This window comes from Poecilia reticulata, linkage group LG15 (assembly GCF_000633615.1).
Source record: "Poecilia reticulata strain Guanapo linkage group LG15, Guppy_female_1.0+MT, whole genome shotgun sequence".
NCBI classification, from domain to species: domain Eukaryota; kingdom Metazoa; phylum Chordata; class Actinopteri; order Cyprinodontiformes; family Poeciliidae; genus Poecilia; species Poecilia reticulata.
The window spans coordinates 16105823-16131071 of record NC_024345.1 but is presented as its reverse complement, the minus strand read 5'-3'; the positions used below and the strand labels follow the sequence as shown (position 1 = coordinate 16131071).

Genomic DNA, 25249 nt, shown 5'->3' with positions numbered 1-25249 from the left:
GGCTACCTGTCAAAGCAGAGTTCAGTTGTAACTGCTGTAATTATTAACCCCGGGAAGAGCAGTAACGTGCAGTATGTGTTTCTGATTGGGACGTTAAGATTTCTAACTAACAGAAAAACAGGTAGTAATCTTCTTTATGATTTTGGCTACATGTTTCTTTGTGTTGTGACTTCAGCTTAAACACTGAATCTTGTGTCTTGCGGGTTTCTGTGATAAGATACTAATGCATATAGGATGAATGCAGTGCATGCCTTACAGTGTTTAGCAGAGTTTCATACTTTAGGATGGTTTCGATGTGAGTTCAAGATCTTCTGGTGTTGGTAGTATTGTAAATTCTGAATCTTTTTTGCATGAATCAGTCTTCCAATTAAGGAAAGTTGTAAAATTTTTGTTTTACTGTATATTTCTGTCACTGACATTACAGTCAAAAAGTTATTTTGTGTTGAAAAAGTGTCCTCCAGGACGCGTGTGCGCTTGAAACTGTTTATCCTACAGATGAGCTTGTTTTTATGTTTGGGTCAGTGTGGCTGAGCACCCGGGCATCTATGTCATATTTCACCTAGTTGTGCTGCCTGCATGTCATCTCGCTGCCAGGGTATTCACCGGCATCAGGTTTCAAAAAATGTTTGCTACGAAACCACACATGTGTGCAGCCATGTGGTACAGGAGGTTGAGTCTAAGTTGAAGTGTAACCGACGAACTGAGGAGGACCAAGACAAAAACAGTCCAACAGGGAGTGCAGAACGCTCACTGTATCAGAAGTTACTTGTTCAAATCTATGTCGCTAATGTTAGAAAGCAGAAATAAACAAACAGTTATAAGTAAAATGTGCAAAAACCATATTTTATCCAAACCGTATCATTTTGATCTGGTTATTATTAAATGATCGGCTGTGTTTATTGCAAATGTCATAAAGCTTTTACTGCTCAGCTAGCACTATCTCTTCCTCCACAGTGTAGCACATGGCTGAGTCTGGCTGCTGGAGTGTTAATGATGAGCGCTGGCTCTGACTGCACTTCAGGCTCCTTTGTCCTGGCGTGACCCTGACTTCTTGGCCTCATCACTGTGTTGAAAAGGAGGGATTGGTTCACCCTATTGTAGCTGTGTTTTTTCTTTAACTGCAGCTTCTACTCTGAGAATTCTTTAGGGCGATGGCAAAGATAAAGGGGGAACTTTGTTTATGTTTGCGAGATGCGTCCTGTGCACATTTTACTTTATGGAATCGCTTAAAAGCAGCAAGTGAAAGTAAAACTGGCTTCAAGCCGATAAAACAGACTGCAGTGCTTCCTCATTACAGATCCCGCACTAAAAAAAATCCAATGAGTGTATAAAACGACGGAGATGATCTGTCATGATGCTGGCTTTTTCTGCAAAGAATAAGTCCGAAGAAAAAGATTCATGCTCTGTAGAATAAAATTTTGTCTAGAGAAGAAAATATCTATTCTAGAGAGTGTATTTTTAAATAGCATTTGTAAAGTTTTACAGCTAAAAATTTCAGCTGGAGTATCTTTTCACCAATTTTACCCCTGCAACATTTTTATTGATTCTTCTAGATGGTAAATTCAGCCATAATTTAAAGATGTGAAGTTTAACTCAACAGAGCAAATGTTAAAAGATTTAAATTGGCCAAATAATATTTAAAGCGTCTTCCTTTGACTGTTTCCCACTACCTCATGTCTTGAGGACAAACCTAATGTAGAGATGTATTAATTTAGTTGACATTTTTCATGTACACGTTTGTCTTATATAATCTCAAGTGATGATCATTTAGTTAAAAGTTTACTTAGTTAGTAGGCAGACTGTGTGTCTTGATAGGAAAATATTAGAATCATTCAGCCAGAGATTGAAATTGGAAAAACAAGTAAAAAAAAAAAAATCAAAATTTTTTTTCCAATTTTTTTGAGTTTCATAAAACCAGATGACACTCTGGAACTTATGCTGTAATGGCATTAATGGGAATAATAATGAAATTGTTTCAATTTATATTAGATTCAAAACAGCCAATGCTATCAATCTGCAGATTTTTATCTTATAAATGATTGGCAGATATAATCTTTAAAAAAATAATCGGAAATCAATATTATCCATAGAAAAAAAAAACATATCAGTGTGTCGCCTGTTTAAAGTAAGGTCTAGTAATTTTTATACTCCAAGGTGTGGACTTTTTTTTTTTTTTACTTTTTTGTACTTTTGTTTATTTATTTTGTAAAGTGCCTTAAGATTGCCCGTAATGTGAGCTCTCTAAATGAGCAGAAAGCAGAATTTGGGATGTCAGCCGATTTGAAACGAATCTAAAAGAAACAACTCAAGCATTAAAAAAATCAGGGGTCAGTATTTCAGCTGCGAGTGGTTTTGTGTGATCCAGATCCAGCAGCGTCCGCTCCACAGCTTTCCTGCCGTCTCTGTGCGTAGGGCTGGAGTAAAAGCCCACATAGGGGATCCTTTGTTTAGGGAGAGTCTAGGCATGGAAGATAATTTACAAGCTTCTGAGGTCCCCATCCCATTGGCTGATGATGCTCTGTCTGCATCTGCAAAAGGCATCCCATATGTGTGCGTGTCTATATATGTGTGTGTGGAGCGAGGGGAGACCGACCACGCTGCCGTAGCCGCACTTTGCCACAGCTGCTCACAGTCACCTTAGTCATGACTCCTGGGTGTTTGCCCCACGGACGGCAACTGTAGCCAGCATTTTTGTTGAGTCTGGAGGAAGCCGTATCAAGATGGCCACCGGTACCTTTTAGGAGTATCCAGCCTTAAACCTGAGGGGCTTTCTCTGCTGAGGACAGATGAGGTAAAAGCAGCGAGGGCTTCTCACCCTGAGGCGCTTTGTCTCGCTGCAGATGAGCCGCCTGCAAAGGAGCTGCTCTGTTGTCTGTTTTTGTCACCCAGGGATCAGCTGACAGCAGTGCTCTGCTTGGAAGCTGGTGTTGTTGTTTTGACTCCTGCTAAATCACTCAGGACTTTTTCTGTGCTCTCCGGGAAAGTTTTATTATCAAAGCATAAACTGTTTTTAAATTTTTCCAGTTTTCTTTTTATGTTTATAGGCTTTTGAATTTCTGAAGAGCACCCCTCGCTTCCTCTTTTCTCGCTCGGATTGTTGTGGTCAGCAGTATTTTTGCACGTGCTCTTTTCTGCTACTTAGCGAGATACAATAAATTAAAGCTTACGTTGCCAACGGTTGTAACTTGGCAAGCCATACGTCTTTGACTGGTGTACTAATAATGCTATTACTTTGCGGTTTGTCGAGAATGTCTTTCTGTTACTGATGTCAGCCATACCTGCATAATTTCACAGCTGCCTCAGTGCAGACCTCCTAACCCTCTGATGTTTTTAGGCACCTGAATAAGGCTCTTTGTTGCTGTTTTTGGGGTTGTTATGTGGAGTATTCGACTACGTGACACCCAGCTCAGCCAGACAGGAAACACTTACTGAATGAATGAAGGAAATTCTCACGTGTTCAGAGAAACGCACATGAAACACTACGCTGTAAGCCAGGAAGGAAGCATGCTTTTTCATTGTTTCACTCTTAGTGTTGTAAAGTGACAGCTTCAGCAGTATGATCTCTAACCCAGCCACAAAGTAAGGAAGACAAGGACAGCTGAATGTGAGTTTTTTAATTTAAGATGTTTGCCTTTCCCAGTAAATTGGTTAAATTTGTCTTTATGCTGTTCTTTTGCAAATGAAAACAAACTCGTGCAAACCTGCTCGAAGACACATGACTCTCTTGAGGCACTCTGGCTTGTTAGCAATCACAAAGTGGTCACGCTTTCGTTGCTTGTTAAGCCTCTAAATGCATATTTGTGTGCACGAGCCTCTCGTCCTTTGCTTCTCTTGCCTTCATTAGTCATTCCCTTAAAAGGAGCATATTGGTACAACTTTTTGTATTCAGTTGTGTTTATGGCTCGCAGCTCATGTAGCTGAATTCATTTCCACCGAGAAATATTTTCAAAAGCAAACTCAAGACAGTTGAGAATACGGCTGATTTATTTGTAACACCACAATTTGATATCAATGCGTAAGACGATGGCCGTCAGAAACAGAAGTAGTAACCGCAGACTCTCCAGCTTGTATTTAAGTTCACGGTAAAGATTTATGTGGTGATCTATTCACATCAGGAGAAATGTTGTCTGAAAGCAAGAGATTGGAGACCTACAACATGAGAACCCACACAGGGATAAAAAAAAAAAGTGCTTTATGAAGAGACCAGTCTGCCTGTAAAATACTAGTAACAAATGACTGCTTGTAACCAAATTTGTAATTCAAAATTTTAAAACTCTACTCCGTTCTGGATTGTTACTTTGACATGAAAAGACATGCATGGTCACGTTGCCCCCAACAACTGCCACCAGAATAGCGTACTTTATATTAACGAAACTTGAAAGCATCATTCCAAGGTGCCGCTTTTCATGCTGCTCACACTTTCTCTGTCCATCTAAAGGAAACCTGTTCCAGCTGAAGCTAATAATTGTTGCCAAATATGCGAGCGGACTGTTTAAAACGTATTGTGCTAACAGCGGACAGATATACAGTCAAATCTACTGTAAAAGAAAGCATTGCATTGCTCTGGTTGAGGCTTTCCTAATATCACTCCACAACCAATTACATTAGGAGAAACTATCTGAGATTCTAGGTTGGTAATAAATGCAGTACACTCGCTCAGAGATAATGTAAATTAATCTCCATGTTCAAAGCAAAGAGTGCATACTGGGGTGCATACTCCTCATAAAAGTTGTTTGCCTGATAGATTAGTTATACGTGGTGATTGAGCATCGCCCTTTCTAATGCCACCCTGGGAAACTGCCCATATGGCCAATCATATTAGAAGCCACCACTTCTTGAGCTATACAGCAGCGTTCTGAACTGTGTTAGAAATTTTACAAAATATTCCGGGAAAAAATTCCATGTCCTTTTTACATCTGTGTGTCATCATTGATATATGGTCCTCATATCCTGCTTCTACAAGCGGAGGCTATAAAAGCTTTTTTTGGGATCAAAATAATGTATTACTATGGAAAACAATGCAACGGCTGATTATGATTGATTTATATTTTATACTTTTAATATTTATGATTTAACGAACCTGTAATACAATAATATTTTCCATTTACGAATCAGGACACCTCTGATGTTAGCCCGCTAAAATTACTGTTTGTCTTCCTCAGCGCTTGGACTAATAAAAAAAAATCTAACAAGAATGTGTTTGCTTCTCAAACAGAGTAATACTTCCCAGTAAGAGTTACTTCAGACACCCTGAGGCAGCTCAGCACAGAAACACAGTTCTAACACATCACAGATCCAACTCTCCCTCCAGAGACCCAGTGGCTAAATGAGAACACATGACTCCTCATTTACATTCTCCATTTGGCTCTCTGTAATCATAAAGCTTAATATAACATAATGAAAAACAGCAGCCCTGCTTTGATGTCGTTTTAAGATTATAAAAAGTCCGATGTGTGAATTGTTGCATGTGCATGCATTATGACACGTGTGAGGCTGCTGCAGTGCTGGAAGACAGCCAGCGCTGCTTTGTCATTGAAAACAGCAAGTTGTGACACCCTAGATCTTCCTCCTTCTTGTGCCTTTTTTCTGCACGTTCATGGGGATCCTCAAAGCATCAAACTGTCTTCAGATTTAGGAATAGTTCAATGGGAATAGATGTTATCTGCAAGACAATTTGGTCAACCAGCAAAAAAATAAATAAATCATTACAGAAACATAGGCAGCAATTTTGCTGGTCAATAAATTGTCCCAGAAATTGTTTTGATAAAAATAATGTTTTGAAAGCATTTTCAAGTAATACAATGATAATGTCATAATAATACAACTTCACCCTCTCAAAAATAAATCTACTTTAATTGTGTAAATAAGCCATAACACTGATGCTGGAAGATATTTTAAATATCCAAAAAAAAAAAAAAGAAGTAAATAAATAAAAAAAATGACCAAGAATAATAACATGAAAATGGAAATAAAAACCACACACAACTAAAATCATAAATGAAATTGATTATGAGGTAGAAAATGTAAATTATTGGAATGGAAATGATCAAACTTACCTTAATTTATCATGGGATTAACTGATTTATTGCTTATTGTGACAGTCTTACTGATATAGAAGTAGATACTTCTTCTTGACTTCAAATATTAGTGTTGTGCTTTGTTCTATCAACTTTGCTCTTTATTATAATCATAACCAATAAAACCTAAACAATTCTGATTGTTTACTTTTAATATAGAGACACATTTAGTGGAGATAAACAACACAGTAATGGGAAACATACAGTGATCAGGAATAACATCATAACCACTGACAGGTAAAGTAAACATTCCCAATGATCCTTCATCATGAGGAGATAATTATATGACCATATGAGACAACAAGTAAACATTTGCCTTTAGAGTTCATGTTAAAAACAATAACAAATGGCCAAACATAAGGAGTTGGGTGAGTTTGGCAGGGGCCAAAATGTGATGGAGCCAATGATTGGGTCAGAGCATCTCTAAATCTGCAGCTCTTGTTGGGTGTTTTCCCAGTCAGCCATGGTCAGTATCTGTCTGAATGTTTTCCAAGGAAGGAATTGTGATGAATTGGCAGCCAAGACTCACTGATGCACTGGGGGCGTAAAAGCTGGCCCGCTCCGCCAGACAAGCTGCTACAGCTAAAACTGCAATAAAGGTTAATGCTGTTTCTGAAAGAAAGGTGTCAGAACGTACTGTGCATTTCAATGTGTTGCAGACCAATTAAAGTTACACATAGCCACAATTTTATTTCTTGGTCTGTTTATATACGACTTGTTGTAAGACACAGACAACACCGAAACTTCATCTGCACTTAAATGTGTCCGTTTTGGAGCAGAGTGAAAAATCTTTTGGTCAGCAACCTTCGTAACACTGTAGACGGCAACAACAGTGTTCAAGCAGTTTCCAGTTTATGACAGATTGGATCCTTAGTGGTTTCTCATCATCCAAACCAATTTCCTGATATCTGAGGGGGACGTTTGGGTCATGTTAAAACTTAAACAGACGCTGGTGTTCCAAGAAGAAAAAAAATACTCCGAAACATCGATCCAAGCATGTTTTAAAAAGACCAGATCGACTTCTGGAACGGACTTCCAAAGCCCTAACCTCGATTCTAATGAAAGTTTGGGCTCTATGCCTGAAGGTCTCTTCGCCCCAGGACAGCATGTGGTTTAATAAGTGAACTCCACCAATTCAAATTCATCTTTAAATGTCTAACATTAATATTGCATTCAAGCCCATGGAGAGTGAACATAAGCTTTTACAGTAAATATTCATCTGAACGCATGGCGACCCTGAAGTAATCACATGTGAGACATCACAAGGCTTAATTCTTTGTACACCACATGCTTCCGTAAAACAAAACACACTGTGTACATCACAAACAGGACATTTCTGAGTTGCTTACAGCAGGCCAGCTTTTTGTTCAGATGATAGTGTTGATATATAGCTAAAAATCTCTTTGACTTCTTTTTGGATTCGCTGCAATACAGTAAAAGCGCCCCACTGTTGTAATAGAGCATCAGAGTCAACTTGACCCAGATGGAAAAATGTTGATAAAAAACATAATTATGTGGTCAGCGCATGTGTTTCCTATTTGTTCTGTTAGTTCAAAGGCGTCTGGTTTGTATTGAGAGGCTGTAAGGCTGGTGTGCATATCTCCCTCTCCAAACAGTTCTAAATCAGTGACCGTGGAGGTTAATGAGAGTTTATGCCAGGTAAAAAAGTGATGAAGAACATAACCCGCGCACCCCTGCTGTCCAGCTAGTTCATTAGCCTGAACATGGGGCTTACAAAACTGTGTATGACACAGGTTATGATATTGCACTGTAACCTCTAGTTATAAATTCTATCTGCAGCTTAGTTTTAGCACATTATTGGTGCTTTTCAAAAAGTTTTGTTTCCTCCTGCATGTTTGGTCATACTTCCCTTGCTGAGGGATGCAGATCTGAGTCTTATATAAAGGTCTATGCTGTTTCAAGCCATGTCACATTTTCAGGGCTGAGTCAAGAGGATGAAAAACAAGAATATGTTTATATTTGTACAGAACTCTCAACAATATTTAGTCCACAATTTTATAATAAAAATATGTCTGCCTTGTTCCTAACATAGCATCTAGAACAACACAAAACCTCCACAGACACTATAAAATGGGGAAATGATTGTTTGCATGTAGTCACAGATTACGCTGAGTGTGTGTTTGCCTAGGCTTTCAGTGGGCAATCAATGTGCATTGGTACTTTGGACCTTTGGAGTATTGTTACACTTTTTGTCGTCAATAGTCTTGAATGATGTGAAAAGCTGCACTGCACCACTCACATGACTGTATGCACATGGGTTGACATAGTCTGTGTGAATGGCTGCGTAAATTTGCACATTTTTATGACATGCTCAAGGAAACACCTCTGTGTAAAGCATCAAACACAACATGTACATGCATGCTGCACACATGAACTCAGCGAACCTCAGATAGCAGCGATGTCATGAAGTGCGGGTGATTTTAAAATGTTTACTTAGTAGCTCTTGGCTACCTCTGGGTCAGTACCTCTCTCTGCACACTGCAGGATACCTGAATCTTCACCTCAGCTGTGGACAAATGCTTTTAAATATCCAGCTTCGCAAAAGTGTTCATTCATCTCAAAACCTGAAATGTATCTGTATCTAGAAGCTGACGTTTTGGCCTATTTTTCTTTGCAAAATAGTTCGAGCTCAAGCAAGAGATTTTGTGGAGTTTCAAGAACATCAGTTTTCAAGTCTATGTAAAGATTTTCAGTTGACTCTAAGTCTGGATATGATTGAGCCAATCTAGCACAGGAATATGATTTGATGCTTTGAAATTCACACTGTATTTTTACTCATGCTAAATTACTGTGTTCTGCCAGAGATCGTTGAGTCAGCTTTCTTCTTCATGTTTCTCCTCTGCTTCTCAGGTGGCTCCTGAAATCGGCTCAGTAAATGGCAAAGGCAAGGAACAGATGGATGATACCTACATGGCAGCGGAGGAGGACGAGGAGGAGGATGGCCACATACCTCACACTCAATCTCCCGTCATTGTCCAGTCCTTCACCAACCATAGTGGACAGCCAGCACTTATTAAAAGAGAGTCAGAGATGGATTTGACCAATTCTGCACTTCACCGCCACATATGCTCTTCTGTGACTCATCAGAATGTTTCTGAAGGGAGTCTTACAAAGCCTAAAGGTGCTAATATGACCAACGGGTCTCAGTCTGATCTGAAATCAGCATGTAAAAGGACGTCAATGGCATCGGAGCTTCAAAGGACTATTATTGCCACAATCCCAAAAGACGGCTCAGAGAACGGGCCAAAGGCGTCTCCAGATGATGTGTCACTTCCACTAAAGAAGATCAAACTGGAAGAGCCGTGGCTGTGGATCACTGAGCAGACTACCACACAGCTGACTAGGCAAGATGACGATACGTGCGAAGATCCTCTGTCGATGTTGGCAGCAGTTGTCTGCCTGTCCGTCACAGAGAGGAAGGGACTAGAAGAGAAACTTCTCAGTACACGTTCTTCCATTCTGTGCTCCATTAAGACAGAACCACCAGATTTTCACTTTGTCAAAACAGAAAAAGATGAGTTGAAGAAAAGCACTCCTGCTAATTCGCAAAGGACTCCCCAACCCATCAAAAGTGAACCTCCTCAAGCTGTCCTGTTACCCAGTGTGCAGTCCTTGGCGGAGAGGAGAAACCTTAGTTTTGATCAGGCTATTGCTATCGAGGCCTTGACTCAACTGGCGGTAATACCACAAAGTCCCTCAGGTCCCATTAAAGCTGAACACCCCATTTCCTCTAGTTCCCCAGGTTTCCACACAAATCCTGCACAGCAAGCAGCTAAACGTGCATCAGCCATCCACTACAACAAAGTCTCAGTCATCAGCTCACCGCTACACCAGACTTCAGTGATACGCCCTCCTGTGGCCAGGCAGGGGAATGTCATCCAGTGCTCCAGAAGGCTGAGCTCTGATACAAAGCCTTCTGTTGCAGAAATGCGCACAAACTGCAGGGGGAGAGAGCAAGGTCAGGCTCCTTATGTCATCCATTCACAGTGTAGCTATAAGGACTCCAGTAGGGGTCATGAGCGGTTAGTGGAGGATAGGGAAAGGTGTGTCATTAAAATGAGGAGGAACAGGGACGAGGAAGAAGTGGCAGCTCAGCTGGCGGATCTGGCCTTCATCATCCAGGCGCGGCACAATCAGCAGTCTGACAACGGCCCCCCTAAGGGAACACCTGTTTCAGCTATAAAGTACAACTACAAATCCCAGCAAAGCCCCTGTCAGAAAAAGCCTCCCTTAAAAAAGACCAAAACTACGCCGTCCAAACCCAGGAAGAGGAAAAGTGATGGATTACAGGAGGGAGCGAGTCGTAGGACCGGGCAGGGTGTGGAGACGCCTCAGAGGAGCCGAGGCCAGAATGGTCTCCCACACGGGAAATCGAGTCGTCAACCCAAGAACAATTTCTTTTTGCCGTTGGCTCAAATTGATTTGAAGAAATACTTGGCTGAGGCTCAAGAAGGAAGGAGGCAACTGATCCATCAAAGTAACATTCACAATACAAGTCTGTCTCAGAATCCCAACAATCTGTTCACCATGAACCACACTGGTGCTGGAGGAAACCACCAGTGGTCGCTTCCTAATGGTCTGCCTCTCCCACACAATCAATGCAATGGTTTTGTTGAGGGGCCAACAGAGAGGCACATGTTATCTCAGGTAGCGCCGCCTGTTGGCGAGCTGCAGCACGGCGAGCTGCAGCACGGCGAGCTGCAGCACGGCGAGCTGCAGCACGGCGAGCTGCAGCACGGCGCTCATTCTAACACCAGTCCTGCAAAACCAGCTTTTATTAGCAACGTCAATGGGTTCCGTGTTCTGAGCAACGTCTTCTCAGGGCCTCCTGACTCCCCTCCTCCAAGCCAACAGAACTACTATAAGCTAGAGACGTCCGGATCCGTCACTGTCCTGTCCACAGCGACTGACGGGGCTCACCCTGCAGAGTCCACTCCAACCAGGAACGGTGTCAACAGCTTTCTGGAGTCTCCGATGAGTTTCCTGGATACACCCATCAAGAACCTGCTCAGTACACCTTCCAAAAAACTGGCAGATCTTCCTTCCTGTCAGTGTGTGGGTGAGTTAGCTCTGCTTCGCATCAGTCMCAACTTAATGACATTCATTAAAGGAAGAGTAAAGTTGTGGAAAAAGAAGTACAACAAATTCACGTTTTTCTTAATGTCTGTATATCACATAAGACAGGTTTAAGAATATAAGAGAACATAAATGCTCAAGGTGGCAACAATATCTGTATCAACAATTTCCTGACTCATCTCTTTCTTTTTCAGTCTTTCTAATTTGCTCACTATTCTCTGTGAGGTTAAGCATTTCAGCCACTAAAAATGTCCATTTGACGTGGAAAACAAAGGCATTTAAAGACCAATCAGCAGGCCAAATATATTTGGCAAGCAGAGTGTCCTACTAAATATTTCTTCCAATCAGTTGCTTTGTGATTGCACTTTTATAAACAATATTACTGTAGTTCAAGGGGCATGAATAACTTTGCAATTTACACTTCGTCCATATTAATACTGTGTTTCTCTGCCATGTTTGGATCCACATAAGGTGTCTGTTTTTTCACAGACCAAGTTATTGAAAAGGAGGAAGGCCCTTACTACACTCACCTTGGGGCAGGACCCAACGTTGCCGCCGTAAGGGAAATGATGGAAAACAGGTACATTGAATTGCTTTGATGAAACAGACTTTGAGAACCTCCCGGTCACAAGAAGTAAACGGCTGTGTTACAACTACTCTGAGTAAGAAGGAAGTTTGGTTAAGGTATTTTAACACTTGCCCTAAGTGTCACGCTACAACACATGTGCACAAAAACACAGAAACACACAGCGTGCTGAAACAGGAAACCGTAAAGCTGAGACCAGGGGGCCATAAGCTTAGATGACAGCTTGTTTCAAAGGTCCCTGGCTCCATCTCTGTCCAAGTTACAGCATGTTCTTACTGGAACAATAATAAATAATTAGTAGGTTGAGAGAATTTATAGTAGCCGATAGAGTCAGGATGCAGGGAGAGGATGTGTAAACTAATGTAACAAGTATCAGTTTAATGAAGTGTGGTTAATGTGGTCTGACCCCCAGACGAGAGCTACTGTGGCGACAAATGGAAACTATGCGAAGCCAGGTGCTAGGAATGAAAAGGTTACTGGTTTTAATATAACCGTAATTACATTTCTTAGTTGATTATACTGTTTTAAAATGAAATTACCATTAAAACCAAATCAATTATCTCTGGTATTAAAGACTCAGATGATCATCAGGGATATATTTACCTCTGAAGAGCACTGAGTGTTGCTGGTTTTTGAATTTTTTTTAACTGCACAAAAAAGGATTTCTGTCTTGTTTTATGATTTTCCTTACTTCAAAAAGGAAATAACATGACTACTTCTCTGCAAGTAGTTGACTATTTGCATTATGCTAAGTGAGGTTACTGTTAGCACTAAAATTACAAGCGTGGATTGTGGGTTCAGTCTGCCGACTAACTTCCTGACTAATAAAGGACAGATTTTAAATCTGTTAATATTGGGATATTATATTACCAATATTACTGCTACTAATGATCATAATAATGGATATGGTAATTACGTTTAAGCTAATGACTTCAGTCAAAGCATATTGAATATTATTCCATATCCTATTTTCAAAAAGATAAACATTGAAACCTTCTTAAAAATACAGTATTTTTTGCAATTATAAAGTTGTGTTTGTTTTCTTTGATTTGCCACGTCAGACCAGTAATACAACAGCAGCATTTTGAAAACTTGACCAATTAATATTCATTCAAAAATAAAAAAATAGGCGCATCGCATGTCACTGCCTTTCTTGGCCTCTAAATTGCTTAAAATCTTTGTTGCAAGTTGTTTACTAGGTGTTTAGACAGAAATATGTGGTTCATAAACTGTTTGTTTTCAATGCCAAAAAAAAGAGTTTGAAACAAATATTCTTTACAGACTCTTAAAAATAAGCGGCCAGCAACTGTACTTCAAAAATCTGGAATTATTTTTGAATAATTTACATCTGATTTCAAATGTTATTGATTAACAGAAATAGAGACAGAGCTGATCTCAGTTGTTCTAGATACCAAGACAACTGTGAAATATTAATTTACTACACTTCCAAATTAGAAGTCAACTTTAGCATCGTGGAGCCTCTGGATAGAAAGACTTTAGATAAATCTTATTTTGTCAGAAATACCTAGAATTGGAAAAAGAAAAGCTCTAGAAATTATGTTTATGAAAAAATATATTTAAATAGAATTAGTGACATCTGGATATGGATTACAGGATTATACTGTGTTATTGCGTTACATGCAGAGGATGACATGTTTGTTTTTCTGCTCACAGGTATGGTGCCAAAGGAAACGCAGTGAGGGTGGAAGTTGTTGTTTACACTGGGAAAGAGGGCAAGAGCTCCCAGGGGTGTCCCATAGCTAAATGGGTGTGTGATTGCTGTAATGCTCATAATCTCATCATTTTCTCACCTTGATTACATGTTGAAGCCAGTTGTGTGTTTAAGGAAAACGGCTTGTTCCTTCTGAACTATGATTTTGTGTGCGTATGTTCGGTCTCTGCTTGCCATCTGACTTGTCACATCCCGGTCCACCCACCAGGTGATCCGACGTGGGAGCGAAGAGGAGAAGTTGCTGTGCTTGGTCCGACAAAGACCGGGCCACTACTGCGACACGGCTGTGTTGGTGATCCTCATCCTGGCGTGGGAGGGAATCCCTCGAACGGTGGCGGACCACCTTTACCAAGACCTCACAGAGACCCTCTTTAAATATGGCTCCCCCACCAGTCGCCGTTGCGCCCTCAACGAAGAGTGTGTTGCTTTTTTTTTTTAATCCGCTCTTTTTCTGTTCAGCTGCTTAATCCCGACCGTTTCTGTTCCATCTCTGATCAAACCTTTCTGTCCCTGCAGTCGCACATGTGCATGCCAGGGTTTGAACCCGGACACCTGCGGAGCCTCGTTCTCCTTTGGCTGTTCCTGGAGCATGTACTTCAATGGCTGCAAGTTTGCCCGCAGCAAAGTGCCTCGCAAGTTTCGTCTGCTTGGAGACCTCCGGGAGGAGGTTAGAGGATGTTTTCATCGGTTTTTCAGTCGATTATAACTCCTAAAATACTGCTAGAAACCGTCACTCCCCTGTTTGATGTCATAATGTGTTGTCTGTGTCATCGGTGTATGTTTGATTTGTTTTACAATATAATAAAATGCACCTCACTGTTTAATTTACTATAAATGTACAGAAATGTCTCCCAGCATTTTGCCCCCTAGTGGCCAGTGTTGAGTATTACGTTAGAAGACATAAAAAGAAGGCATCAAACAAAAGTCATTTTTCAGCAACCAAAGAAACAAATCCTAAATTTGTTATTTTTAGGAGGCAAAGATTGAGAGCAACCTTCAGAGTTTGGCCACTGATCTCGCTCCACTCTACAAAAAACTGGCTCCTGTGGCATTCCAGAACCAGGTATGAAACATTCAAACTGCAGAATAATAGCTACAATTGGGGTCGTTTTGAAACTTTTGCCGACTCTGTTACTTTTATCTATTCATTTAATGTCTTCTGAACCATCATCAGTGGACTAGGGAATGTTAACATGCAACCTTGTAATTTGCCTGTGTTTTTTTCACATAGCACTTTTCAAATGTCTTATTTTCCTCCTGCTTTTTACAGGTGGAGTGCGAGGCTGCAGGGGACGCTTGCCGGCTGGGCAGGATGGAGGGTCGTCCTTTTTCAGGGGTCACAGCTTGCGTAGATTTCTGCGCTCACGCTCACAAAGACACCAGCAACATGAACAACGGCAGCACCGTGGTAAGCACTCAGTCAGAACTGCTGCCAGGCTGGTTACTCTTGGGCAGTGCCGGCTGTGCTTTACAAGAGTATTAACATCTCTTGGACTTTTTCAATTTTTGACTAATTCAAACCACAAACTTTATTGTGTTTTGTTGATAATTTTTTGTAATAGATCAACGTAAACTACTATCTGTAAAGTGGAAGTAGAATGACTCATGGTTCCGGTTTTTCTCAACAAATAAAAATCTGAAAAGGGAGGCATGGATTTTTTTCAAGTGCCCCTGAATCACTACTTCCTGGAAGCAGCTTTGGATAGCAAGTTTTTCTTTTTGGCTAATGTCTCCATCAGCTTTGGACATGTAGAGACTGAAATATTTGCTAATTCTTCTGCTCAAATCTCAACCATATCGGAAAGGGAATGTCTGTAAATATTGCCTCTGATTCGCAAATGGATCTAGATTTGAATCTTGTTTGAGGCATTCAAAAAACATGAATGTACTTTTATATAAGTGGATCACAACCAATTTTCATTGTGTCACTGGTCTGTATTTTTTCAAAAAATTACTAGGAAAAAAAAGGTCTCGCTTTTTTACAGTAGCTGGTGTCCTGTAATGCAAGTTGACACCAATCATTTCACGCCTTAGAAGAAGACAACCAGTGTCATATTTTTCAGAAAGGAATGAAACTCTTGACCTCTGCTTGGTGTGCTTTTTCAGGTTTGCACTTTAACAAAGGAAGATAACCGTGCGGTGCGAAATATACCTGAGGATGAACAGCTTCATGTGCTCCCACTGTACAAGATCTCTGACAAAGACGAGTTTGGTCAGGTTGAAGGCCAGTGGGCCAAGATCCGGAGTGGAGCTTTGCATGTTCTCTCCTCCTTTCCCAGAGAGGTAAGTGGTCAGTGAAGCTCTGCTCAAACGTTTAGGGGGAGAAAAAGTTCATTTGTATAGCATATTTCAGCAACAATAATATTGTCAGTGTAGGGCCTATGAAAGGCAGAAGTCTTCCATAATGCAGATATTAAAACCTTGCAGGTGTCTCGCGTTTCTGCTTTAAAAAAAAAAAAAAAAGATTTAACTGATGAGTTTAAAATATCATCAAATTGACTGTGAAAATTTATGTCTAAATGTTTTTTGGGGTTTTTTGTATTTATTGGGTCCATTTGTTTTCAGGTGCGTCTGCTGGCTGAGCCTGTGAAATCTGCTCGTAAGATAAGACAGGAAGCTCGTCTGAAGGCGCAGGCAGAGAAGATGGAGAAGAAGCTCGGCATGTCTTCTCTCACTCCTGGGAAAGTCAAATCTGAAACCCCCAATAAAGGTAGTACGGCACATCTAATTATCCAAACGTTTTCGCTTTTATAAGAAAATTACAATGAAAAAACATGCCGTTTGTTTTCCCCAAAAAGAGCCTCAAGGCTTCTACAGCGCTTATGGACCACCGAGACCCACCAGTGTTGGCAGAGCCACACCGGAGAGAAATCAAGCCGTTGCTTACAGCCACAGCGTCAGTAGCTGCTCTTCTCCGGTGGCGGGGATCGCTTCGCAGCGGGAGGTCCTTCCCTCCAGCCACCACAGCGTATCAAACCTTCAGTTTAAGCATAACGGCGTAGCTGTCGGCTACCATACTGCTGGTGCCACTATGAGTGGTTTAACTCCAGCTTCTGGTGAGCAGGGTGCTTTACTAGAACGTATACCTCCACAGAACCTCAACAACGACTTTCCCTTTAAAGCTGAGCCCAGCGAGATGCACTGCTCCGCTCTGCACAGACTGTCCCCCTCCTCTTTCTCTGCCAGACCTACCTCTGAGGGCCTCTTCGGCAGGCTCAATGGACTTCTTCGGGCTGCAGAAAGTGTTGCAGGAGAGGTCAGGGGTCACGACCTCCCTCCAGGCCAGTCTCTCCCCTTACAAACGCCGCCGCTCGAAGAACCGCAACATGCGAAGCAGGAAGAGGTGTGGTCCGACAGCGAGCACAACTTCCTGGACGAGGACATTGGTGGCGTTGCTGTGGCGCCGTCACACGGCTCAATCCTGATTGAGTGCGCGCGCCGCGAGCTCCACGCCACCACCCCCATCCTCAAGCCGAACCGCCGCCACCCAACTCGCATCTCCTTGGTCTTCTACCAGCACAAAGCCCTGAACGAGCCAGGCCACGGGATGGCGATGTGGGACGCCAAGATGGCCAAGCGGGAGCGGGAGCGGGAGGAGGAGGTGGAGAGACTGAGGATGGAGGGAAGCGGCGGTGCGGGGAAGAACAGAAAAACATCAGGGGATGGGGAGGGAGGGGAAGACGAGGATAAGGAGACAGCAGAGGCAAGAAGGGTAATGAATGTCCCGACACGGCAGGCTTTCACTGCACCGACAGGCGGCGTTATCACCGTGTCTCCTTATGCACTTACACATGTGACGGGCCCTTACAATCGCTGGTCTTAGTCGGCATGTTTCAACTGACTCACTCGAAACTCCTACACCGTGGTTCTGCCTTACCTCATTCACCTTCAAACGGCTACTCTCATCGTCATCGTTTTTTGTTTTTTTTCTTTTTTATTGTACTTTTCTATTGTCTGCTAACTTTGTCCTTCTTAGAGTCTGCCATCTTTGGTGACGGGAAGGAACAAAGTTTGTTGGCTTTTCAACTGTGAGTTTCGGTGCTGGTTTTTAATGTAAAGAGATGGTGCTTTGAAGCAAGATGTTTTTAAACTGGTTTTATACACATGATTTAGAACAAAAAAAAAGATGTGATTATTTATGTTGATCATAACAATTTCTATTTAATTTCTGATATAAGCCTGTTTACTGCAAGATGTCTATGATACCCTGCTTTATATTGTACAGTAGGAGTGTACTTTGGTGCCATTCTCACTGTAACCCCCTGTAACCTTGGTTTAGCAATTTTGTTACTTCACATAATTTTATTTACTACAGGTTGTCACATGTAGCATTATGCGTTTTCCTTTCACTGCCTCCGTCTTCTGTTGGTGGTTTTTTTTTAAAAAGTACTTTTTTCTTCATTTAGATATTTTATTCCTTTAATTCACAGCTATAAATGGCATATTAAAAAGCACTTTCCCTTAACTTAACTTGAAAAACAGGGCATAAGCCTGAATTGTGTGTGCTGACAGAGATACTATACAGTAAATTTGACAGTTAAAAATTAACCATGTTTTGTTTAACAGTATTTCTGCAATAATTAACTTTTTATTCAGTTTGAGTACACATATATTTAATGAAATTCTGCTCTCACCAAAGTAATGAATCATGAGAAACTATCGAGAGTAGGTTCTCAGTTCCACCAGAGCCGGTCCAAGGCTGTGTGAGGTCCTGAATAGTTAGTTAGATGTGGGGACCCTTGTAGCTGTCACCACAGCTCCGCTAATGTCCCTTTGTTACTATTGTTAGCTAGCAATATTATAGCATATTATGCTATAATATGTAATAGCATGTTAGCTAAGACCTAGCTTCTGGCCAATGAATGTGCATCCTTTATAGCAGCAGGTTGAGCTAACATTTAAACTAATGTTAGCTTATCAAGAATTTCAGTAAGTTTGCTAGATTTCATTCTCACACTACATTAAATGTGGTTGACCACTTTTGTATAGCGTATCTCTTTACATAGATTATTTTCTCGTATTTCTTTCTTACAACATTCACTTTTGTTTTAAAAATAGAGTATCTAGAGCTACAATTAAACATGGACACAGAAGTTAGCTGGTCAATGAAATTAGATCAGTTTTAGCTTGATTGGTGATGTGGACGTAATATTTTATCACAGTGTTTTGTTGCATTTATTCCGGTTATGACAAAAAGTTTTAAGAAAATTTATCACTGTGTTTTTGATAATACTTCTTGAATTACATGCAGATCGAATCCGAACAAATCCTTCTCTGAAAGTACAATTTAACCACTACCAAAAAGCCCGCTTCACCACAACAGTTATATTAATTAGAGCACTTGAGCTGTTAAACAGTGCACATCGGATTGAGTGATATTTTGACACGTGCAGCAGTTACTGATGCTCTTACAGATCCTACTGTAAGAAGAGAAAAAATAATTTAAACAGACAATGTAGCAGACCCGATTGACCGATTGTGAGGTTTGCTAAGTTTATCAGTGAGAGGTTATCCTTACTTTTGGCAAAATATTCATAATTACACAAATTAGACCAAGACAGAAGACTCTGCGTTATACTTGGAGACATATTTGGGAGCAGTGAGGGAGCCGACCCAAAAGATCAGAATCTTTGAAAAGAGATGAACTCTCCCTCACTAGTTAAGAACTGTACTAACCTTTCAGATTGTTACTATAAAATGCTAAAAGCAGTGAAAATGGACGGCTGCATTGTACTTCTGTTTTGTATCAATTCCTCTCATATCTTCAATTGCTCATGCCTTGGGCCGGCTCTGGTATTCCACTCTTGGAAGAGGCGTCTTTCATAGGGAACAAGTGTGATTATAGGACTTCAAAATCTAACTGTATATTTTAATGGTGCTATCTTACAAGAAGCTATAAATGTGTCAGATGTCAACACAACACCCTCTTGTTGTAAAACCACTTGAACACCATGTCGCACTCAAACAATTTCTTAAGATGTTTTTTCAAGTGCCCAGCTCTTGTGAAGACCTTTGTTTACATATATCTTTTTACAGGGTCTCAGTAAAAGGGCTGGGAGTAGCTCCTGGGAATTTTTTTGTACCCATTAAAGAGACGCTCTTTATTTTTAGGAACTAAGATGATTGCAACTTTAGTACAACCCTTCACTCATATTCACACTAAGACAGATGACATTACGTTTTTATCTGAAACATTTGGTCGCCTGCTTAAACTCGGTTTTGGTGCTAAAAGACAAGATGTCAAAGTGCAGACACTGACTTAAACTGGTTCTAAACTGTATAACGGTGCTTTTTCTAGAACCCGTCCTTGTCGAATGTGTTCAGACATTGTCTGTATCATTTCCTTTGTCAAACATTGGCAGACGGGGGACAACAGTCGGAAGCATTAATACGTTTTTCAAGTGCAAGTTGAAGGTGCATACTGGTGCAGTTTTTCATTTACAGTTTAAATGTCTTCCACATTTTAAAGATTTCTCCAGCAGCTCTTAAAAAAAATCTGAACCTACATGCAAAAAATAAATAAATAAATGAATGTAAAACTGTTTGGAATCCACTGAATTTTAAACATCACACAATAAAATGAAAATTGTATTTTTTTTTTTAATTATTTCTTTTGAACGGACATTTTCTGTCCACATGAAACATTTTTGTAACGAGCACCAGCATTTAGACAGACTGTAAATATGTATGTGAACCACATTGTTTTTACTGTACTGTTAAAGGTGTTTTAGACAATGGGTGATCTTGCTTATTTTAAAACTGAATTACTGTATGTTGCTAAAAGTATATCCAGTTTAGACTTGAGAAGAGACTAAATTTAGCATTCCTTTTACGGATGGCTGATCTCTTTCAGGATTGTGAAATAAAGTCATATTTATATTTTGGACCTCATCATGATTTGTTTTTGTTTCAGTTTTTCACTCCAGCTTCAACAACACATGGCTCACTGATAAGTTCCAGTGTGTTGAAATACAGTTTTAACCACAACTTTACATGCTGTTTATTTTTGATATTTAGTCATCTATCCAGTTAGGAAGAAAAAAATTAATTTTTATTTGCTAAGTTACAGACTATTTGAGAAATTTTACTTACAGTAAGGTCATTGTCTAAAGTTCACATGAAGCCACAGGCTTCAAGTTGATTTAATACATATTACAGGGATGCACATTTGCAGACGTAGTATAAGGCAACGTCACAACACACTGCTTCATGTTGTGAAGCAATGACCACAAGGATAAATAATCCAGAAAATGTATGGGGTGGTCATCGCTACCCCTGCATCTTTTGAAAGATTCAACTCAATCATGCTATGAAGATGGGGATGCAAAGCGTTCCTGTCAGTGGTTATGTCGGCCTGGGGACAATATTTTACTAAATCTGTCTCCTCTGATCTTAAGATGAAACCAACAGATGGTCTCAGACTTAGATTTCTAAAAGGTCTCTTATATACACTGGAGCAGGATCATTTAAATTTTTTAATGAATTCTAAAAAATGAACAAATTACCAATCCTTTCTTGAGATAAGTAAAATACTTATCAATTAAATTGTTTTCAATTGTAGGCACTACAGCTGAAACTTAAGAAGGATCATAAGTCAGGTGATGTACACAAAATGTTTTATCATGTGTATAATGACAGTTCCTCGTGACTTTTTGTCAACTTTAGTCCTGGTGGAAAGAATGATAATTTACTAAACCACATGTGACAAAGCTGCCTCTTAAGAGTAATAACCAAGGAGGGAACTGAGCTCTAGGCACCAGGCTCCAAGTTCATCTGGTTCAAAGTAGTTTTGCATTACAGTGAAGAGCTTTTAGTCAAGTTCAGACAGATCCATGACATAAAGCTACCTATACACAAGGTAAGAGAGGTTTCGAATTGTGTCATCTATTGTAGATTTGTGATCAACGGTGGTAACTGAAATAATAACCAATTTATATTTACATTTCAAGTTATATTTACCAGATTGTATGTCATTTAGTCACATTTTTGTTTCAAAATTGTGAAAAAGATAAATGTTGTATTTTAGGTTTGCGTATCAGCAGAATTAAATTTAAATTTGTGTTCATAACACTATGGAGAGACTTTTTCGTTACCAAGTATTATATACTTTATCACTTATTCACTTATTTTTCACGATTACTAATCTAAACAGTCTTTTGGCTCACGTTAGTCGCTCTCCCCCAAAGGAACACTGTATATTATTATTATTATTATTATTATTATTATTATTATTATTATTATTATTATTATTATTATTATTATTATTATTATTAGTAAAAAATAAAACTATGCGAAGCTTGATTATATCCTTTCGTTCGGTCACTCAAGTCAAACTGGAGCGGTGCGGCTTCCGTAGAGCGGATTGAAGCGTCGCACGGGCAGATCGTTTCTACAAGTCAAGATGGCGACATCGGAGCCGGTAAGAGAGACGAGACACAGATGAAAATAACCGACTGATGCGCGCGGAGATGCTCGTTGAGTCCCCGATTTATCTGTTGGATTTAATTTCCGAAGTTTCCACGTTGATCGTGACGCTTGTATTTAGGGTAATTGGCGGTGTTTCGCATTAACAAAATCGGCGTGGATTAGCGTTAGCATGCAGTGCAATGTGCCTGACTTTGTCGGCAGGGAGGGACTGATTGACTGAGCGTCGTTCATTCATACTTCACGCAGTGGTTTGCCTTGGTGTAACTCGACATTAGACCCAAAGTACAGTGGTGGTCATGGCGGGAACATTTTTATTTTGCCCCCTCTAATTTATTAATGCAGTTTATGACGCTAAAAACACGTGTGTATCGAGCTTCTAACTAGCCTAGCACGCCTGCTAAAACTAATGCTAGCAACCCTTAGTTGTGAAGTGAGCTAAGGTTTTATCTTTTTCTGGCACTTATTACGAGATTTAATGAATTTGTTTGGTCTGTAGGTGTTATAAATGTTAATTTGGTGACTCACGTTCAAATGTGTCTTTCAAAAACGCGGCTTGAAATATATTATAATATTGTCAGTGTAGGGCCTATGAAAGGCAGAAGTCTTCCATAATGCAGATATTAAAACCTTGCAGGTGTCTCGAGTTTCTGCTTTAAAAAAAAAAAAAAAGATTTAACTGATGAGTTTAAAATATCATCAAAATGTCTTTGTTCTGCTATTATCTCTCTACGTCCCTCCAGCAGCAGCAGTCAGAGTGTGTTTCTGAGTTTGTCGTTCTTTTTAACTGGAGTTTATGCTAATGCATGTCCATGGTTTCAGCCTTGGCTCTGACGTGTCAAGAGGACATGTCCATGGCGCTGTCTGTGGTGCTGAAGAAAGGAGATGTAGATGTTTACTTAAAGTTAACATCCACCATCTAATCTATCTTTCTAATTTTGAATGCAGGCGCCCTGGTAAAAACGTATCCGGCTTTCACTGTTTCTCTCATATAACTAATCTTCTTTTTCAATTTTACTAGTACACTTGATGTCTTAAGATATTGAAGTCAAGAGAATAAAAGTTTGTCAACCTCTTACTGTAGTTTCCTACAGGCATAGAAGTAAACAAACTGCGTTACTTTTATCCCTTCTTTTTTAATATTGCTCAATTAACATCGACACAGCCTGTCTGTTCTGTTTTGCAACATCTTGGCTGCTTGGTCGCGTGAAATCTGTGGAACTGTTGAATGTTCAGAACCACGTGATGAGTCTCTTGGTCCTGTGAGGTTTGGCAGTGACAACGGGCAAAACATCAAATCTCCAAAAGAAGAGATGGAATGCAGATGGTGATCAAATCATGTAAATGCAGTGGACGCACTTGCAGCTCAGCTTGTGCCGATTTGGATTCACAAACCCCCATTTTGTTGAACGCAGCCAGTGGATTAGTCATTTATCTGGAATGAATTATTTAATTTGTGGGGGGTGTGTAGGGGGGTTGTCTTTGTTTGTAGTCTTATAGCTTGTCTCTGCCCTCCGAGGGTTTTCTATTCTGTGTGAAGAACGACGTGAAAGTGAAATTCAGATTTTACACAATCTGATTATGGTTAAGAAATACTCTTGTACAACAGCGAATCAGAAGCCAAGTTCAGGGCCGTGCTTTGAGAAGCTTGCTTAGTCATCTCACTGTTTCGTGTCGGACATCTAAACTAGGTGACTGATTAAGTTGGCAGGATTTATAGGCTAAATTGTTATTGAAATTGCATTAGTAAATATTACAAATTTTTTGTAGCTCTGATTAAAAAATGTGTTTGTGCCTTTCTCGTCTGCAGTGTGTTCAAAACTAGGATTCATCCAGATTCATGTATTCCGTTTCCTCTGTAGCTATATGATGTGTTTGTGTGTTTATCTCTTTAGAAAGCAGCTGAAACTGAAGATCAACAGGCTGATGGTCAGGTTGTTGCAAATCCTGAGCAGTATATCAAACATCCATTGCAAAACAGGTGAGAATCAAAACCAGTGAGGTGAATAGGTGAATGTTGGAAAAACATTTTGAATATCAAACTTGGACTGTTCTACTGAGATCATTTCATGTTGAAATGAATACATTTATTCCTCATTTAACTGAGTTGGTTAATTAACTACATCCTTCTTGATGGACATTATAAAAACATTTGCTAAATACGAGCAAACAGCAAAGCAAGAGTAAAACTTTCCTGTTTCTGTTTTTTTTTTTTTTTTTTTTGGTCTCTTTAGTACATGTTTAAATCACACAATGAAGCTTAGCTGCACAGTTGCAACATAAGGAGACATGGTAATCTCTTTAAGTTTCAGTGAGGTAACATGATTTCCTTACAAGGTGCTACTTGAAACTACCAGCTGTTTGGAAATATGAAAAACATATTTTGCTTCTGAAAATGTGTTGTTTTGGGGGAAGTAAAAGAACATGCAAATATATAGATACAGTTAAATAAGCCTTAAAATAAATTATAATAAAAAAAACTAGATTTATGAAATACAAAGTGGAGAAAATCAGAATGCGAATTTTCTTGCATTGAAGAAAATCTGATCTGCGTTGTTCAGACTTTCATAAAAAGATCAGATGCAGGCCGCATTATGGCAACAAAAAAAATCAGAATTGGGTCGTTTCAGGTTGCAGTATGAATGCAGTCAAAGTGACTCATCAGCCAATATTAATAACTATTGATTAGTTTTTCGTCTTAAGTATCAGAGATACTGCCAAACTGGGGACATGACCTTTCTTGTTTTTTAATTGTTTTATCCACAGTTTCCTCTCGTTTTCTTTTTTTTTTTTTAGCAGTTATGAGATACGGTGGCAAACCCCGAAACTGCTACTGCGCAAGTTTCTCAACAGGTTGTTGCTAAGTAACAAGGAGTGAGTGCATGAGTTAATTAGAGTGCACTTTTATTAGTTAGCTCGAAGAGGTTGAGTGATCAAAGTCTTTACTTTGCCTACATCCCCCAGAATGCATTGGACTCCAGTGAAATTATTGAACATTTTATCAGCTGTTGACATTGATCTATTGCGTATGTTGGTCTATCTATCTATATATTGTCTATTGCGATATATATATATATATATATATATATATTTAAAAAAAAATTCCCTTCTCACCCTCCGCGGGTGGTCTGTTTCATCCTCTGAGCTCGGGTCCTCTACCAGAGGCCTGGGAGCTTGAGGGTTCTGCGCAGTATCTTGGCTGTGCCTAGAACTGCACATTTCTGGACTGAGATGTCTGATGTTGTTCCTGGGATCTGTTTGAGCCACTGCTCCAGTTTGGGGGTGACTGCCCCGAGGGCCCCGATGACCACAGGCACCACTGTGGTCTTCACC

The 25249-nt window shown here is 40.0% G+C and overlaps 2 protein-coding genes across 5 annotated transcripts in view; both read left to right on the top strand.

The window, feature by feature from the left end:
* Positions 1-20383, top strand: part of tet1 (tet methylcytosine dioxygenase 1) — a 33666-nt gene extending 13283 nt beyond the window's left edge. Inside the window, exons 2-12 of one of the 3 annotated variants that reach the window (XM_008429599.1) lie at positions 8949-10760; positions 10821-11157; positions 11664-11754; positions 13435-13528; positions 13701-13909; positions 14009-14159; positions 14466-14555; positions 14763-14900; positions 15599-15775; positions 16058-16202; positions 16291-20383. In XM_008429599.1, coding sequence (XP_008427821.1) covers positions 8949-10760; positions 10821-11157; positions 11664-11754; positions 13435-13528; positions 13701-13909; positions 14009-14159; positions 14466-14555; positions 14763-14900; positions 15599-15775; positions 16058-16202; positions 16291-17315 — 4269 coding nt within the window. In that variant the 3' untranslated portion in view covers positions 17316-20383. Of the gene's footprint in view, positions 1-8948; positions 10761-10790; positions 11158-11663; positions 11755-13434; positions 13529-13700; positions 13910-14008; positions 14160-14465; positions 14556-14762; positions 14901-15598; positions 15776-16057; positions 16203-16290 lie in introns of all 3 variants that reach the window. The other 2 variants (XM_017309066.1, XM_017309065.1) reach the window with 2 other exon arrangements.
* Positions 20384-21820: 1437 nt separating this feature from the next.
* eif4e1c (eukaryotic translation initiation factor 4E family member 1c) overlaps positions 21821-25249 on the top strand; it is a 6673-nt gene continuing 3244 nt past the window's right edge. The window contains exons 1-2 of one of the 2 annotated variants that reach the window (XM_008429595.1): positions 21821-21911; positions 23812-23897. In XM_008429595.1, coding sequence (XP_008427817.1) covers positions 21894-21911; positions 23812-23897 — 104 coding nt within the window. In that variant the 5' untranslated portion in view covers positions 21821-21893. The other variant, XM_008429594.2, reaches the window with a different exon arrangement.